General features: G+C 46.6%; 1 protein-coding gene across 2 annotated transcripts in view; it reads right to left on the reverse strand.

Annotated features, from left to right (window-relative positions):
- LOC142365640 (mitochondrial nicotinamide adenine dinucleotide transporter SLC25A51-like) overlaps positions 1-16,018 on the reverse strand; it is a 43,468-nt gene that overhangs the window by 3,239 nt on the left and 24,211 nt on the right. The window contains exon 2 of one of the 2 annotated variants that reach the window (XR_012766518.1): positions 2,866-4,892. Coding sequence is in view for 1 of the 2 variants with exons in the window: in XM_075446649.1 (XP_075302764.1) it covers positions 3,997-4,869 (873 nt within the window). In the remaining variant the exon portion in view is untranslated. Of the gene's footprint in view, positions 1-1,968; positions 4,893-16,018 lie in introns of those variants that run through there. The other variant, XM_075446649.1, reaches the window with a different exon arrangement.

A 16,018-nucleotide genomic window follows, 5' to 3' on the forward strand; every position in this document is an offset into this window, starting at 1 on the left:
GTGAGTGAGTCTTGCTGATTGCTCCTTGACCCTCCAGTTGATGAATCAGCTCATGAATGGGGGCCAAGGAGTCTCGGTTTGTGCAATATTGCCACCAGTGCACCGTCCTGGTAGCAATTAGCACCTGCTGTTCTTCAACTCACAGCAATCCCACAACAAAGGGATCTTCTGAGAGGCCAGGCAGAGTAGAGAGCTCTTTGATCTTCTCTGTGTTCACAGCGCCCACACCAAACGCCCATCGGTATCCCTTTGGGTCCTTGAAGTACCCTCTCCTGAGGTAATCTATGCCAAGGATACAAGGGGCCTCTGGGCCTGTCACAATGTGGTGCTTTTCCCACTTGTCCCCTGACCGGCTCACCTCAGCCTCCAGTACAAACCATTCTTGGCATCCCCCTGTCACTCCAGAGATCCAGATGGTTTCTGTGCGCCTATACCCTGATGGCACCAGCATACACTGTGCACCAGCTTCTACCAAAGCCTTGTACTTCTGTGGGTCTGATGTGCCAGGCCATCGAATCCACACAGTCCAGTATACCCGGTCATCCCTTTCCTCCTCCTGGCTGAAGGCAGGGACCCTCTATTCTTGTTCCTGGTCAGAATATTTGTTGTCTGACCCTTGCGGTGGCAGACCAGAAGTCCCCTCACCAGGATCAAGGGAGGTGATTTCAGTTCTTCTGTGTCTGGGAGATCGCTGATGGCCTTCTTGTGTCTCAACAGCAACTACACTGACAGGCTTCTTGGGTTGCCCCTTCTTAACAGATCTCTTCCCTCTCAGTTCGCGTACATGGGCTTCCGGCCTAAAGGTGGGTTCATCATCCCACTTCCTCATATCCTTCCCCTGGTCACGCAGGAAGAACTGGAGTGCACCACGCAGCATGTGCCTGGGGTTCCCTTGCCCTCTGACCAGGGCAGGAGAGGACTGTTTTCTTGGGGCGCCCCTGACAGCCAAGACACTGTCCTGTAGGGATGAGGAGGGACAGAGATTTTCTTCAAAGTTTTGGAGCCAAGAAGACACTCTCTCCGCATTTGGTGTATCCGTATCCGGGCAGTACGTTTCTGCCAAGCTGTTAGAATATGATGCTGGGGCACTTTGAATCACCTTCCTCCACATGGCCCGTGTTCACAGGACATCCTCTGGATCTTTGGAGACCTCATCATCATCAAGATCACTGTAGATGACTTCCAGCACTGCTAATTCTCTCAGGTACTGGATACCTTCTTCAGCGGTCGTCCACCTTCCTGGGGAGTTCACAAGATCTTCCTTGAATGGGTGTCTTGCCCTCACACTTGACAGGAGCCATCTCCAGAGACTGCAAATTGCTGCCTCTTTTCCAAGTCCTATCTCAATTCCCCAGTTTCTAGCAAGGGATCCCAGCTGTTAACCTGATGAAGTTCAAGAAGGGCAAGTGCAGGGTCCTGCACCTGGGGAGGAACAACCCCATGCATCAGTACAGGCTTGGGGCGGACCTGCTGGAGAGCAGCTCTGCGGAGAGGGACCTGGGTGTCCTGGTGGATGACAGGTTAACCATGAGCCAGCAGTATGCCCTGGTTGCCAAGAAGGCCAATGGGATCCTGGGGTGCATTAAGAAGAGTGTGGCTAGCAGGACGAGGGAGGTTCTCCTTCCCCTCTACTCTGCCCCAGTGAGACCACATCTGGAGTACTCTGTCCAGTTCTGGGCTCCCCACTTCAAGAAAGATGAAGAGCTACTGGAGAGAGTCCAGCGGAGGGCTACAAGGATGATGAGGGGACTGGAGCATCTCTCCTATGAGGAAAGGCTGAGGGAGCTGGGCTTGTTCAGCCTGAAGAAGAGAAGGCTGCGAGGGGACCTTATAAATGTTTATAAATATCTCAAGGGTGGGTGTCAAGAGGATGGGGCCAGACTCTTTTCAGTGGTGCCCAGCGACAGGACAAGGGGCAACGGGCACAAATTGAAGCACAGGAAGTTCCGTCTGAACATGAGGAAGAACTTCTTCCCTCTGAGGGTGACGGAGCACTGGAACAGGCTGCCCAGGGAGGTTGTGGATTCTCCTTCTCTGGAGATATTCAAGACCCACCTGGATGTGGTCCTGTGCAGCCTGCTCTAGGTGACCCTGCTTTGGCAGGAGGGTTGGACTAGATGACCCACAGAGGTCCCTTCCAACCCCTAACATTCTGTGATTCTGTTGGACTTCCATACCTTCAAATTGCTGACTGTCGGTCCTGTTATCCCAGCATCAGAGCAGCCAGGCAGCAATCCACTCACCTACCTGGCGGCTGTATTCTTTCTGCATGTCTCTAAGTTCTGCTGAGTTCAGGGATCGGGTAATTTCCTCTTCCTGTTTGAGCTCTCTCACTCTTTCCTCCACTTCCCTTGTCGAAGAACCAGCTTCATGATCAAACCTTTCCCTTCCTTCCTCCTCCTTTACTAATTGATGATATGGACCCATTGTTCTCCTTGTCCACTGTTTCTTTTTCACTACTGGGGAAATTACTGTAGTTGTTGTTTGGGTCCCTGCCTCAACCATATTGTCCTCAGATGCAGTCTGGGTGCCTGCCTCAACCACATTCCTCTGAGAGTACTGAACTGTCACTCAATATGCGCAGGCCAGGCCCCAGTAGAGTGCTAGAAGCTGTTGGTTTTCATTGGGGTAACCAAATTGCAAATGCCTGAAGTGTAATTTATTAGCCACACAACTCCTTTTATTGCTTTACTGTATTATCACTGATAGCTTTACAAGGCCTAAAGACTAGGAAAAGAACAATTCAAAATAGTTTCTGAAAGCTTTCCTGCCCCCGCTCCCCAAAACAAAGAATACTTCATGAACTTTCATGCATAACACGCCCACCTCAAAAAAAAAAAAAAAGAAAAAAATTAAGACAGTCACCTGTTTGGTAGTTATGCTTGCTTTCCCTTTAAGGCCTTAAATACTTATACACAGAAATCTCACTTTGTCAGTGCTGATGTAAAATCTGCCACAGCTGAAATTAAACAAAAATTGTTTGCAAAAGATAAAAGCCCTGTTATTCAAGTAATTTGACATTCAGAGGAAGCTGTGCTACTGTTTGAACATTACAGAGAGGGATCAGTTTTCACACGTTTGCAACAGAAACAAAGTAGCACAAAAGCAGAAAACTTGAGTATACCAAATTTGCAAATAGAAGGTCTTTCAACAAGGAAGAACACTTGTAAAGCTTGAGATAAAATTGTTGTTTCATTCCTTCCACCTTTCAATTTCAAGGCACACACATACATAGGCACAATCCCACTTTGCACTGGGTCAGTTTACACTGAAGTTAAATATTCAGTAGCTACCCTTATGTTGATGAATGAGATGATGTTCATGTTAAAGCTGAGCAGTAAAACGGTTGGCAAAATAGTTTGTGTAGGCTCAGTTTGAACTTGAGGTTCAGAAAGAAAGTCATCCTCATCAGAAATTGGCAGCTTCTGTTTAAACTCCAAACATAATTTAGAACCCCAAGACATTTGGAACTTGAGTTCTTAGCCCTCTGTAGTGTATCAAGCAAGAGAAGTAGCTTTCACTGGCCCCTTCTTGAGTTCCGTATTATACAATGTGCACAATGAAATATTTGATCACTGAGAGTATTAAGAAACATCGGAAATGATAGAATAAGCAACTAGACCAATATACAAATATTTTTTTACTTTGCATTTGTCTATTTATTCCACTGTGAGTAAATTTATCCACCAGCATATAAATACTTTAACTTGTTTGTAAGCATATTCAGTTGCATCAAGATTTAGATGTATTGTCATTTACCCCATAAATATTGAAGGCCATTAATAAGACTAATTACCTTTCACACTAAGCAGCCACCAAGAATATCACCCACGTCCCTACCAAAATGTAATTGCTGCTTTGAATTCTCTCCAAGTTTCATGGTACTCCATGTTATTCACAAAAAGTTCCATAAATTAATCTATTCCAAGAGACTAAGTGACCTCAAATGTACAAATACCCAAGTGAACAGAGGGGCTTCAAAGAAGGTAACATTTTTCATAACAGCTTTAGCAAGAATTCATATGTTGCATTGATTATGCCCCAGGACAGGATAGTACGATGGTAATTCAGATGGGCTCCCCTGAAAAGATGCATCAATTTTTTATCACGTTCTAGCCAGATCATCACAAAAACTTTTGAAAAAGACTGAAATTCACCACCAATTTGAGATTGCATGCGAGCTTTTACAACATTCATTGGGAAAAACAAGGATCCCAGCATGGCACCCAACAGCCCTCCACAGATGAAGTCGTTGACCAAGTGAGTGCTATAAGAAGTTGCTTCAGGCAGACATTGTTTGATAGGTCCTCGTAGGCCAAAGAAGAGGATGTTACTGCTTCCATTACGGAGCAGAATAGGCACCAAACCCCGATAATATTCTCTGATCCCATAGACTTTTAGTACCTTGAAAGCCTGGTACGTGTTTGTAAATTTGTCATGATGTTTGTAGTCCTGAAGCAAAGTCTGGACTCGTTCAAAAGGTGTAAGAAGGGCTTCTGTGGTCCCTGCAAGCACTGCTGCCATGCTGAGAGTTAGAAGTTCAGGTGCACTTGTGTGACTATGGAGCAAGGAGGAGAAGTCTTCATACAAGCCAAACATTAGAGCCAGGGTGGTCGTTTTTTGCACTAATGGAGGAAGGATTCCACGATAGAGATTTCGAATTCCATCTTTCTGCAGTTGATGTACTGCATCCTTTGTTTTCAAGCCATACAACTGTTGTCGAAAGAGGACCTTCTGGATGGGAAAGGTGACTGCTATATTGGTGAAGGCTGCACAATAGCCACAAAGATAATGTTTACCAGAGCTACCCTTTATGTGATGACCAATATCTTGCTTTGAATTTGTTGGGACACAATCTTGTGAATCCATCTTTTTTTCCCCTTAATATGTATCTATGTCAAAAAAAGAAAAGAATGTGAACAAAATGGCATGTGACACAGCTTTTTTAGTTCACACACATACACATCATGCGCACACTGTTCAACATCACGCTGTTCAACATTTTACATCCTGAAGAAACTTCATTAAATTCAGTGGAACAGTGTGACAAATGCTTCATCTGACAGATGATGCCAAATGCACAGTTTTCTATACCAGATCCAAGGATGTGAAAAACTACCCATTTTTTTTCCTCCCTTTATGTTTTGTTGATTAAAATCAAACTAAATTAAAACAAATAGACATATGAACCCCTCCAGTGCCACATTACAGCTGAAAATGTCAGGGAGAAATAGTAAGTTTACACATTAAGTTGCCAGCGCAGTATGTCAAGGAATTCAAATGCTGAATGTTCTGTTCTAACACTAGTAAGATGCCATACAAATTACCAGTGTTTTGGAAAAAACACACACACACTCTCTACACACATCTTAGCATTACAAATTCTGATCATTCCTGCTTGCATTTCCCTGTGACAGACAACAATGAATAATTTAAATAAGAACTTTAATTATCAGCATTAGTGTACTACAGAGAAGTAAAAGAATACAGAGAAGCTAAAGAATACACTGAGCTCTGCTAGTGCTAAAATCCTGAAGGACACAGTGAACAGAGTTTCACTAAATAAAATGGAGAATTAGTCCTTAATAGGCAATACATGATCTGTCTCTGTTGCAGAATATTGCGCTCTTTAATGTTTTCAAGGAATGGCATCATGGAAGTGATTTACCAAGATGAAGCATTTATCCTGATATGAAGTTATGAAAGTAGTGAGGTATTCACATTGGGGAGCTTGTATCACTTCATCTATACTAATATATATTGTTCCTAGGTTCAACTTAGTTCTATCTGCATATGGCAAAATAGCCACACCCACAACTAAGCTACAGTCTTATCTGGCACCGCACTTTTATAAGAGTTATACCAACTTCACTACTGCAGTGGGTAAGAGTGTCACTCGATAATAAAACATGTAAAAACCTGAGCATTCATAAGACTTTTGACAACTAGTCACCAGTTGTGTTGGCAATAGCAACCTGTGGCAAATATCACTTCTGATATCTTTTGAGGAAAAAATAAGAGATCTAATTCAGTTTTATAAGGTACATATTTCTTTCTATGGATGTTGCAGTTCAGCCATGGCCGGCAATAAAGGGCCACGCGGTCACTCTGTCGCCCCTCCCCCTGCTGGGGTGGGGGGGAGAACGGAAAGAAAAAGGCAAAAACTCATGGGTTGGGATAAGGGCAGTTTAACAGAACAGCAAACAAAGGGAACAGTAACAACAACAATACTGATAAGGAGAATATACAAAACAAACAGTGAAATGCCCAGAGCAACTCTCACCGCCCAATGCCCCGCGCGCTCCCGAGCCACAGCTAACTTATCCCCAGCCAGCTCCCCCCACCCAGAACCCAGGAACCCAGCATGATGGCACATGATATTGAATACCCTGTTTTGTTTGGCCAGTTTGGGTCAGCCCACCTGGCTGTGTCCCCTCCTGGCTTCTGGTGAAAATTGACCCTGTCCTGGCTGAACCCAGGACAATGGAGTAGCTGGATTTATGAAGTAAGGAGCAGTTTAAAGATATAGAATTACCTTGATAATCCTCATGTAGTTTAAATAAGCTCTCACGCTTATGATTTGAAAACCTGCAATGAACAGGCAATGCAATTTTTCTCAGAAGTGTTTATAACAGACCATTTGCTTTCAGCTGTAATTTCACAAGGCCCAGTTGTGTCACTGTGCTGGTTTTGGCTGGGATAGAGTTAATTTTCATCAGGGTAGCTAGTACGGGGCTATGTTTTGGATTTGTGCTGAAAACAGTGTTGATAACACAGGGATGTTTTAGCTACTGCTGAGCAGTGCTTACACAGAGTCAAGGCCTTTTCTGCTTCTCACACCATCCCACCAATGAGAAGGCTGGGGGTGCACAAGAAGTTGGGAGGGGATACAGCTGGGACAGCTGACTCCAACTGACCAAAGGGATATTCCATACCATAAGACATCATGCTCAACAATAAAAAGCTGGGGGAAGAAGAAGGAAGGGGGGGAAATGCAGAGTTATGGCGATTTGTATTCCCAAGTAATTATGCATGATGGAGCCTTGCTTTCCTGGAGATGGCTGAATGCCTGCCTGCTGATGGGAAGTAGTGAATGAATTCCTTGTTTTGCTTTGCTTGTGTGTGAGGCTTTTGCTTTGCCTATTAGACTGTCTTTACCTCAACCCATGAGTTTTCTCACTTTCACTCTTCCAATTCTCTCCCTATCCCAGTGGGTGGGGGAGTGAGTGAGTGGCTGTGTGGTGCTTAGTTGTTGTCTGGGGTTAAACCATGACAGTCCTTTTTGGCACCCAACATGGGACTTCAAGGGTTTGAGACAATGACAGGTTTTACTGTAATGTGCTAGACTGAATTTATACCTGTTATTGCTTTCCTTACTGTATATTAGAATCTAGGGCTCATTAGTGGCTGCTTTTTGCTTTCATTGCTTGCTGTAGTGCTGTACTGCTTATCATCTTACTCTGCCGTGCTTGGGAACATTTTGCTAACAGCAATGGCGATGCGCCTGGGATGGCAGATGGCCAGGGCATCACTGCTGTTTCTGTACTGGACAGTCCGGAAATCCAATGTGAACTTGCGTCAAAGGGACTGTGGATGAGTCCACACAGGAGCAGGACACTTCAAAGTGTCTGTGGCTGTGAATAAGTCCACACCAGAGCAGGTATATCTCAAAGCATCAGTGGACGTGGTTATGTCTATGGTGCAGCTGGTATACCTCTGAAGGGATTGTGGCCCAAGGATAAGTCAATGCTGGAGAAGGTACAACTTGAAGCATCAGTGGCTGTGCATGAGGTCATGCTGGAGCACCTCAAAACTTGTGGGCATGGATAAGCCCATAACAGAGCAGGTACTTCCCTGGAGGATCTGCAGCCATGGGTCAGGCTGTGTTGGAGCAGATTCACTCACGAAAGAACTGTGGCTGTGGATAAGGCCATGCTGGAGGAGGTATATCTCTGAAGGCATTGAATCACAGAATCATAGAATCATCAAATCATTAAGGTTGGAAAAGAACTCTAAGATCACCAAGTCCAAATGTCAACCCATCACCACCATGCCTACTAAACCATATCCCGAAGTGCCACATCTACACGTTTTTTGAACACCTCCAGGGATGGAGACTCCACCACTTCCCTGGGCAGCCTGTTCCAATGCTTGACCACTCTTTCAGTAAAGAAATTTTTCCTAACACCCAATCTAAACCTCCCCTGATGAAAATTGAGGCCATTGCCTCTCATCCTATTGCTAGTTAGTTGGGAGAAGAGACCAACACCCGCCTCACTACAACCTCCTTTCAGGTAGTTGTAGAGAGCAATAAGGTCTCCCCTCAGCCTCCTCTTCTCCAGGCTAAACACCCCCAGCTCCCTCAGTCACTCCTCATAAGACTTGTTCTCTAGACCCCTCACCAGCCTCGTTGCCCTTCTCTAGAAAACGCTCCAGCACCTCAATGTCCTTCTTGTAGTGAGAGGCCCAAAACGGAACACAGTACTCGAGGTATGGCCTCACCAGTGCCGAGTACAGTGGCACGATCACCTCCCTACTCCTGCTGGCCACACTATTCCTGATACAAGCCAGGATGCCGTTGGCCTTCTTGGCCACCTGGGCACACTGCTGGCTCATGTTCAGCCAGCTGTCGACCAACACCCCCACGTCCTTTTCTGTCGGGCAAGTTTCCAGCCACTCTTCCCCAAGCCTGTAGCGTTGCATGGGGTTGTTGTGCCCCAAGTGCAGGACCTGGCACTTGGTCTTATTGAACCTCAAACAACCCTCTGAAGAGCCTTCCTACCCTCAATCAGATCAACACTCCTGTCCAATTTGGTGTCATCTACAAACTTACTGAGGGAGCACTGCATTCACCACAGCTCTCTGGGCTCGGCCATCCAGCCAGGTTTTTACCCAGCAAAGAGTACAACTATCCAAATCATGAGCAGCTAGTTTCTCCAGGAGGATGCTGTGGGGAACAATGTCAAAGGCCTTACTAAAGTCCAGGGAGATAACATCCACAGCCTTTCCCTCATCCACTAGGCGGGACACCTGGACATAGAAGGAGATCAGGTTGGTCAAGCAGGACCTGCCTTTCATGAACCCATGCTGGCTGGGCCTGATCCCCTGGTTGTCCTTCACATGCCCGGTGAGCGCACTCAGGATGAATCGCTCCATAATCTTGCCCGGCACCAAGGTCAGGCTGACAGGCCTGTAGTTCCCAGGATCCTCCTTCCGGCCTTTCTTGTAGATGGGCATCACATAGACTTGTGAGTGTCTAGGTGGCATAGTAGGTCGTTAACTGCTTCCTCCTGGATTATGGGAGGTTTATTCTGCCCTCCATCCCTATCTTCCAGCACAGAGGACTGAGTACCCTGGGAATAACCAGTCTGACTATTAAAGACTGAGGCAAAGAAGGCATTAAGTACCTCAGCCTTTTCCTCATCCTTGGTGGCAATGTTCCCCCCCGCATCCAATAAGGGATGGAGATTCTCCTTGGCTCTCTTTTTGTTATTAACATTTTTTGTTGTCCCTTACAACAGTGGCCAGCCTGAGTTCTAGCTGGGCTTTTGCTGTGTTGCATTTCCAGAAGATGTCTGGTAAGTTCAAGTCCCCCATGAGAACAAGGGCTAGCGATTGTGAGACTTCTGCCAGCCACTTGTAGAATACTTCATCTGCCTCTTCATCCTGGTTGGGTGGTCTATAACAGACTCCCAGCAGGATATCTGCCTTGTTGGCTTTCCCCCTCATCTTTACCCATAAGCACTTGACCTTATCATTACAATCATTGAGCTCTATACAATCGAAGTAGTCCCTAACATACAGAGCCACCCCACCACCTCTCTTTCCTCACCTATCCCTTCTGAAGAGCTTATAGTCATCCATTGCAGCACTCCAGTCATGAGAGTCATCCCACCACGTTTCTGTGATGGTGACCAAGTCATAGCTGTCCTGCTGCACAATGGCTGCCAGCTCCTCCTGTTTGTTGCCCATGCTGTGTGCATTGGTGTAGATGCACTTGAGTAGGCCCGGTGCTATGTAAACCTCCCCATGATCAAAAAAAAAAAATTCCACCGATGGCACCAGCCTCTGAGTCACATGTTAATCATGTGAGTTTTCCTGTCCCTTTCAGTATTCTTCCCTGTCACTGATGGGATTGAGGAAAACAGTACCTGTGCCCCTGATCCTTCAACCAGTCACCCTGGTGCCCTGAAGTCCCTTTTGATAGCCTTTGGACTTCTCTCTGTGATCTCATCACTGCCAACCTGCATAACCAATAGCGGGTAATAATCAGAGGGCCGCACCAGACCAGGGAGTTTCCTAGCAACGTCTCTGACCTGGGCCCCTGGAAGAAGGCCACACTGGAACAGATGCACCTCAAAGTGACTGTGGCTGTGGATAAGTCAATGCCACAGCAGGTATACCCCTGGAGAGACTGTGGCTCATAGATAAGGCTCCATTTGGAGCAGGTACACCCCTAAGGGACTGCAGGCTGTGGATAAGTCCAAGATGGAACAGGGGCAAGGGGAGGAGTTCATTGCAATGTTAAACCCTATGGTCTGATCCAAAGGGACCAGGGGTGGAGATTGTAATGGAAATACCTTTAAATTGTTGTAACCCATGATTTGGGTTACGCGTCATAGGAATTACTATAGCAGGAACCACTTGAACCAATGGAGGACAAGCCTTACAAGAAGCAGTGCAAATGCAGCAGTGACTGGACCTGAGCTGGCTTTGGTGCCCAATAACTCCACACAACATACAACCTCTCCTGTCCTAACTGACCACCATAAGAGATGGAGCCAAAGATCATGGACTAAATGAACTCAATGGACATTTTGTGGACATTTCTGGACATTTTACAGGGGTGGTCCGTAGATCACAAGTGGTGTAGTACATGAGCTGCTTCCCAATTAAAGTTTATTACAAGGCAATCAGTTCTCAGGAGTAATAAAAGCTTTGGATCACCTGTGTTTCAGTATGCACAAATGTCTGTATCCATTACAATAGCCAATTTCTGTGCAGAAGTCTGCCCCCTCCCTGAGGTTTCAGAATACACTACAAAGGGACATAGGCGATTGATTCTCTTTTTGATGGGTAACAAGATCGTTTAGACCAGCAGTCTCCAAACTTTTTTGATCATGCACCCCATCAGTCAAAACTTTTTGAGCATGCACCCCAAATATATGTATATTTATTTATAAATTATACACATTTACTACTGTACTAATATATTATGCATGGTATAAAATATGCACAAAAATTAAAAAGGATGAGATAAAAGTGAAATAAACATTATATTAATTTTATTTATTTATTTATTTATTTACAGTACAAAAATATTTTCTTCCCACACCACAATGGATTGTCTTGCACACCCACTTTGGAGACCACTGACCTAGACTGTATTTGTGCTGTCCTTAGAAATGTAGCCAGAGAGTGAACAAAATTCCAGAATATTCCCTGATCCAAGGTCCATCCTTTCAGGTTCCTATCACTTCCATACCATCCTGTGGTATATAACATCTAGTCCTTCTAAGAAGACTAAGAGTTCAACAAATTTACTTGCTTAAACGTCCATGGTCTTCAGAATGCCAAGACTCCACTCACTAGACTGAATACAGACAAGGGAAAGAAAAAAAAATATTTTGTACCTAACATCCTTTTATATCTCTGCGCTCACAATACTGGTGAGATGTTATGCTGTGTGATAAAAAGTTCATCTGCACACCCACAAAGGAGAACTGATAGACAATGGCAGGTGGAGGAGCCCAAATAATATCCTGCCCTGGCTCCTCCCAGGCCCATCACAGGAGAGCTATCAGCCCATCAAAGACCCATTTCCACAAGCCCAGAAGAGCACAGAGGCACAAAGGCAGGTGGGCAACCCAAATTAGAGACTCCGAAACAGACACCCTGTCTGGGCCCCTCCCAGGACTGTCCCAGGAGAGCCTCAGCTCCAGTATCCACATCAGTACAGCTAACAGAGGCAGCCAACAGATGCAGCAGTTTGCGCAGCTGTCTCTGGGTTCTGATTTGGGAGCTTCTGAGGACAGGGTCCAGGATCATCAGGGGACTCCTGGAAACCTTCTGAGAAACTTGAGGGTGCCTGTTGCTGCCAAATAAGGACAACATAAAGGGATCCACGAGGATGTGGGCCTGAGGAAGTGCTAGCCACTTCTAACAAGCATGGTCAGCTGCCCTTGACCCAAGGTGCCTGGAGCCTTTGTTACAGCTACCTGCTGATTAGAGAGGGTCAAACCCCCTTTTAGCCAGTGCTAGGGAGAGGCCTATAAAAGAGCCAGGCCTGGAGTACAGCCTCCCAGAGGCAACAGCTGTTGCAGAGGGGGATCTTCATCACAGTTCAAACCAGCCTATGTGTTCTCAGGTATGGTGGTGTCATGCCATAGGGCATATTCCTCAGCAGGTATTAGAGCAGCTGCCCCTGCCAGGGCAGAGGCTTTGACCTAGACAGTTTCAGATGGTGAATGCAGCCTTGCAAGTATAGGCTGTAGGGAGTGCCTGAGGCCTTTCCCTGAGGCTGGTAGAGGGGCCTTCTTTCCTGCAGTCACCAAGTGGAGGACTTACAGGAGGAAATCAGCAGGCTGTGCAGCATCACAGATAGAGTCAGGATCTTCAAGAACTCTGGACTCCAGCTGCAGTAGAAACACAGGCAAGAGTCTGTCCCTAGCAGAATGGCAAGTGCAACCTCTGGGGAAGGTGAAAAATGAAAGCTGGTGACTTCTGGCAACAAGAGGAAGGCTACCGGCTCCACCTGAAGGCTTGCAACTATGGAACAGATTCACTGTCCTCAAAGCTGAGGAGGAGTTGTGCATGCTTTCAAGCAAAGCATCTAGGCCAGCTGACCCTAAACCATGCAAGATCACCAGGAGGAAGTGGTGAGTGATGGTAGCAGGTGACTGCCTGCTGCAAGGGATGGAGGCATCCATCTGCTGACCTGACCTGTCATATAGAGAGGTTTGCTGCTTGCCAGAGGCCTGTATCTGGGATGCCATGGAGAGACTGCTGAAGCTTGTTGACCCTTTGACTATTACCCCCTTCTTCCATGCAGGCACAAATGGTACTTCCAGGGGCAACTTGGAGTCAAAAGGGACTACAGAGCTCTGGGGGTCATAATCAGGGCTATGGAGGCCTAGGTGGTATACTCCTTGATCCTGCCAGTGGGGGGGGGAAGGGCGCGAGGAGGAGGGGATTGATACTGCATACCAATAACTGCTTGTGGAACTGGTGTCAGCAACAGGGTTTTGGTTTCTATGAACACGGGTCCCTGTTTAAGGATGAACATCTGCTTGGGAGAGATGGGATCCACCTCACTAAGCAGGGTAAAAGTATCTTTGCCAGCAGGATGGCTAATCTCATAAGGAGGACTTTAAACTAGGAATGGGGAGGGAGAGAGTTACCAGCAGCTCTGTGAAGAGAGTGGTGGACAGTGCTGATGAGCAAAGGGCCTGGGGTGATGTGACTGAAAGGGATCACAAAATGAACAAAATAGGGCTTAAGTAGAGTCACCTCCAGCATTGGCATGTAAGCAAGGAAGTGCCTAAAAAGCACTGATGTGAGAGGAAAACAGAACCTTTTTGGGAAATTAGCATGCTGTGGTGCCTCTCTGAAGTGCCTGTACACTAATGCATGCAGTATAGGGAATAAATATGATGAGTTAGAGATCTGCGTGCAGTTGCATGGCTATGATCTTGTTGGGATTGTGGAGATCTGGTGGGATGGCTCCCATGACTGGAGTGTTGCAGTGGAGGGATACAGGCTCTTTAGGAAGGACAGGCTGGGAAAACAAGGAGGGCAGGTTGCCCTTTATGTGAGAAAGCAGCTGGAATGCATAGAGCTCTGCATGGGGATGGATGATGAGCCAATTGTGAGCTTATGGATAAGGATTAAAGAGAAGACAGGTAAAGGTGACATTGTAGTGGGTGTCTGATTTAAGCTGCCTGACAAGGAAGAACAAGCAGATGAGACCTTCTATAGACAGCTAGAAGTAGCCTCACATTTGCAGGCCCTGGTCTTCATGGCACTCCGATATCTGCTGGAGAGAGAGCACAGCAGGGCACAAGCAGTCCAGGAGGTTCCTGGAGAGCACTGATAACTGCTTCCCAACCCAAGTGATAGAGGAGCCAAGGAGGAGAGGTGCTCTGATGGACCTCATATTCACAAACAAGGAGGGGCTTGTTGGGGATGTGAAGCTCAAGGGCAACCTTGGCTGCAGTGACCATGAAATGGCGGAGTTCAGGATCCTGAGGGCAGGGAGCAGGGCAGAAAACAAGCTCACAGCCCTGGACTTCAGGAGAGCCGACTTTGGCCTCTTCAAAGATCTGCTTGGAGAGAAGAGGGCCCCAAGAAAGTTGGTTGATGATATTCAAGAATCACCTCCTCCAAGATTAAGAGCAGTCCATCCCAACAAGCAGGAAGTCAGGCAAAAATGCCAGGAGGCCTGCATGGATGAACAAGGAGCTCCTGGCCAAACTCAAACACAAAAAGGAAGCATACAGAAGGTGGAAGCAGGGACAGGTATCCTGGGAGGAATACAGAGACACTGTCCGAGCATGCAGAGACGTGTTAGGAAAGCTGAAGCCCAAATGGAATTTGTCCAGAGATGCCAAAGACAACAAGAAGGGCTTCTATAAGTACATAAGTGACAAAAGGAAGACTAGGGAAAATGTGGGCTAGCTGCTGAATGGGACAGGGGCCCTGGTGACACAGGACATAGAGAAATCAGAGGTACTGAATGCCGCCTTTGCCTCAGTCTTTACTAGCAAGACCGCCTTTCAGGAATCCCAGGCCCCAGACACCAGGGAAAAAGGCTAGAGCAAGGAAGACTTACCCTTGGTGGAAGAGGATCAAATCAGGGAATACTTAAGCAAACTGGACGTACATAAGTCCATGGGCCCTGATGGGATACACCCACGAGTGCTGAGAGCTGGCTGATGTTATTGCGAGGCCATTCACAATAATCTTTGATTGATCATGGAGACTGGGAGAGGTACCTGAGGACTGGAAGAAAGTAAATGTCACTCCTATCTTTAAGAAGGGCAAGAAGGACGACCCAGGGAATTACAGGCTGGTCGGCCTCACCTCAGTCCTTGGGAAGGTGATGGAGCAGCTAATCTTGGAAACCACTTCCAGGCACATGAAGGACAAGAAGGTCATCAGGAGTAGTCAGCACGGATTCACCAAGGGGAGGTCATGATTGACTAACTTGATAAACTTCTACAATGAAATTACTTGCTTGGTAGAAAAAGGGAGAGCAGTGGACATTGCCTACGTAGACTTCAGTAGGGCTTTTGACACCATCTCCCATAAGATTCTCATGGAGAAGCTTTTGAAGTATGGACTGGATGAGCAGACAGTGAAGTGGAATGAAAACTGGCTGAATGGCCAGGCCCAGAGGGTGGTGATCAGTGGCACAAAGACTAGTTGAAGGCCATTAACTAGTGGTGTACCCCAGGGGTCAATACTGGGTCTGATCTTGTTCAACATCTTCATTGATGATCTGGATAATTGGGCAATTGGGCAAAATACTCAGCAAGTTTGCTGATGACCCAAAAGTGGAAGGAGTGGCTGATATACCATCTTGTTGCCATCCAGAAAGAACTCAAAAGACTGGAGAAATGGGCTGACAGGAACATCATGCAGTTCAACAAGAAGTGTCATGCACTGCACCTGGTAAGGAACAACCCCATGCACAAGTACAGACTGAGGGCTGACCAGCCGGAAGGCAGCTCTGCAGAGAAGACCTGGGGATCCTAGTGGACATCAAGTTGAACATGAGCTAGCAACGTGCCCTTGCAGCAAAGAAGGCTAATGGTATTCTGGGCTGCATGAGGAGGAGTGTTGCCAGCAGGTCGAGGGAGGTGATCCCTCCCCTTTATTCAACGCTCTTGAGGCCACACCTGGAGTACTCTGTCCAGTTCTGGGCTTCCCTAGTACAAGATTGTACTGGTTTTGGCTGAGATAGAGTTAATTTTCTTCATAGTAGCTAGTATGGGGCTATGTTTTGGATTTCTGATGA

The sequence above is a fragment of the Opisthocomus hoazin genome, chromosome W (genome assembly GCF_030867145.1).
Source record: "Opisthocomus hoazin isolate bOpiHoa1 chromosome W, bOpiHoa1.hap1, whole genome shotgun sequence".
Lineage (NCBI taxonomy): Eukaryota > Metazoa > Chordata > Aves > Opisthocomiformes > Opisthocomidae > Opisthocomus > Opisthocomus hoazin.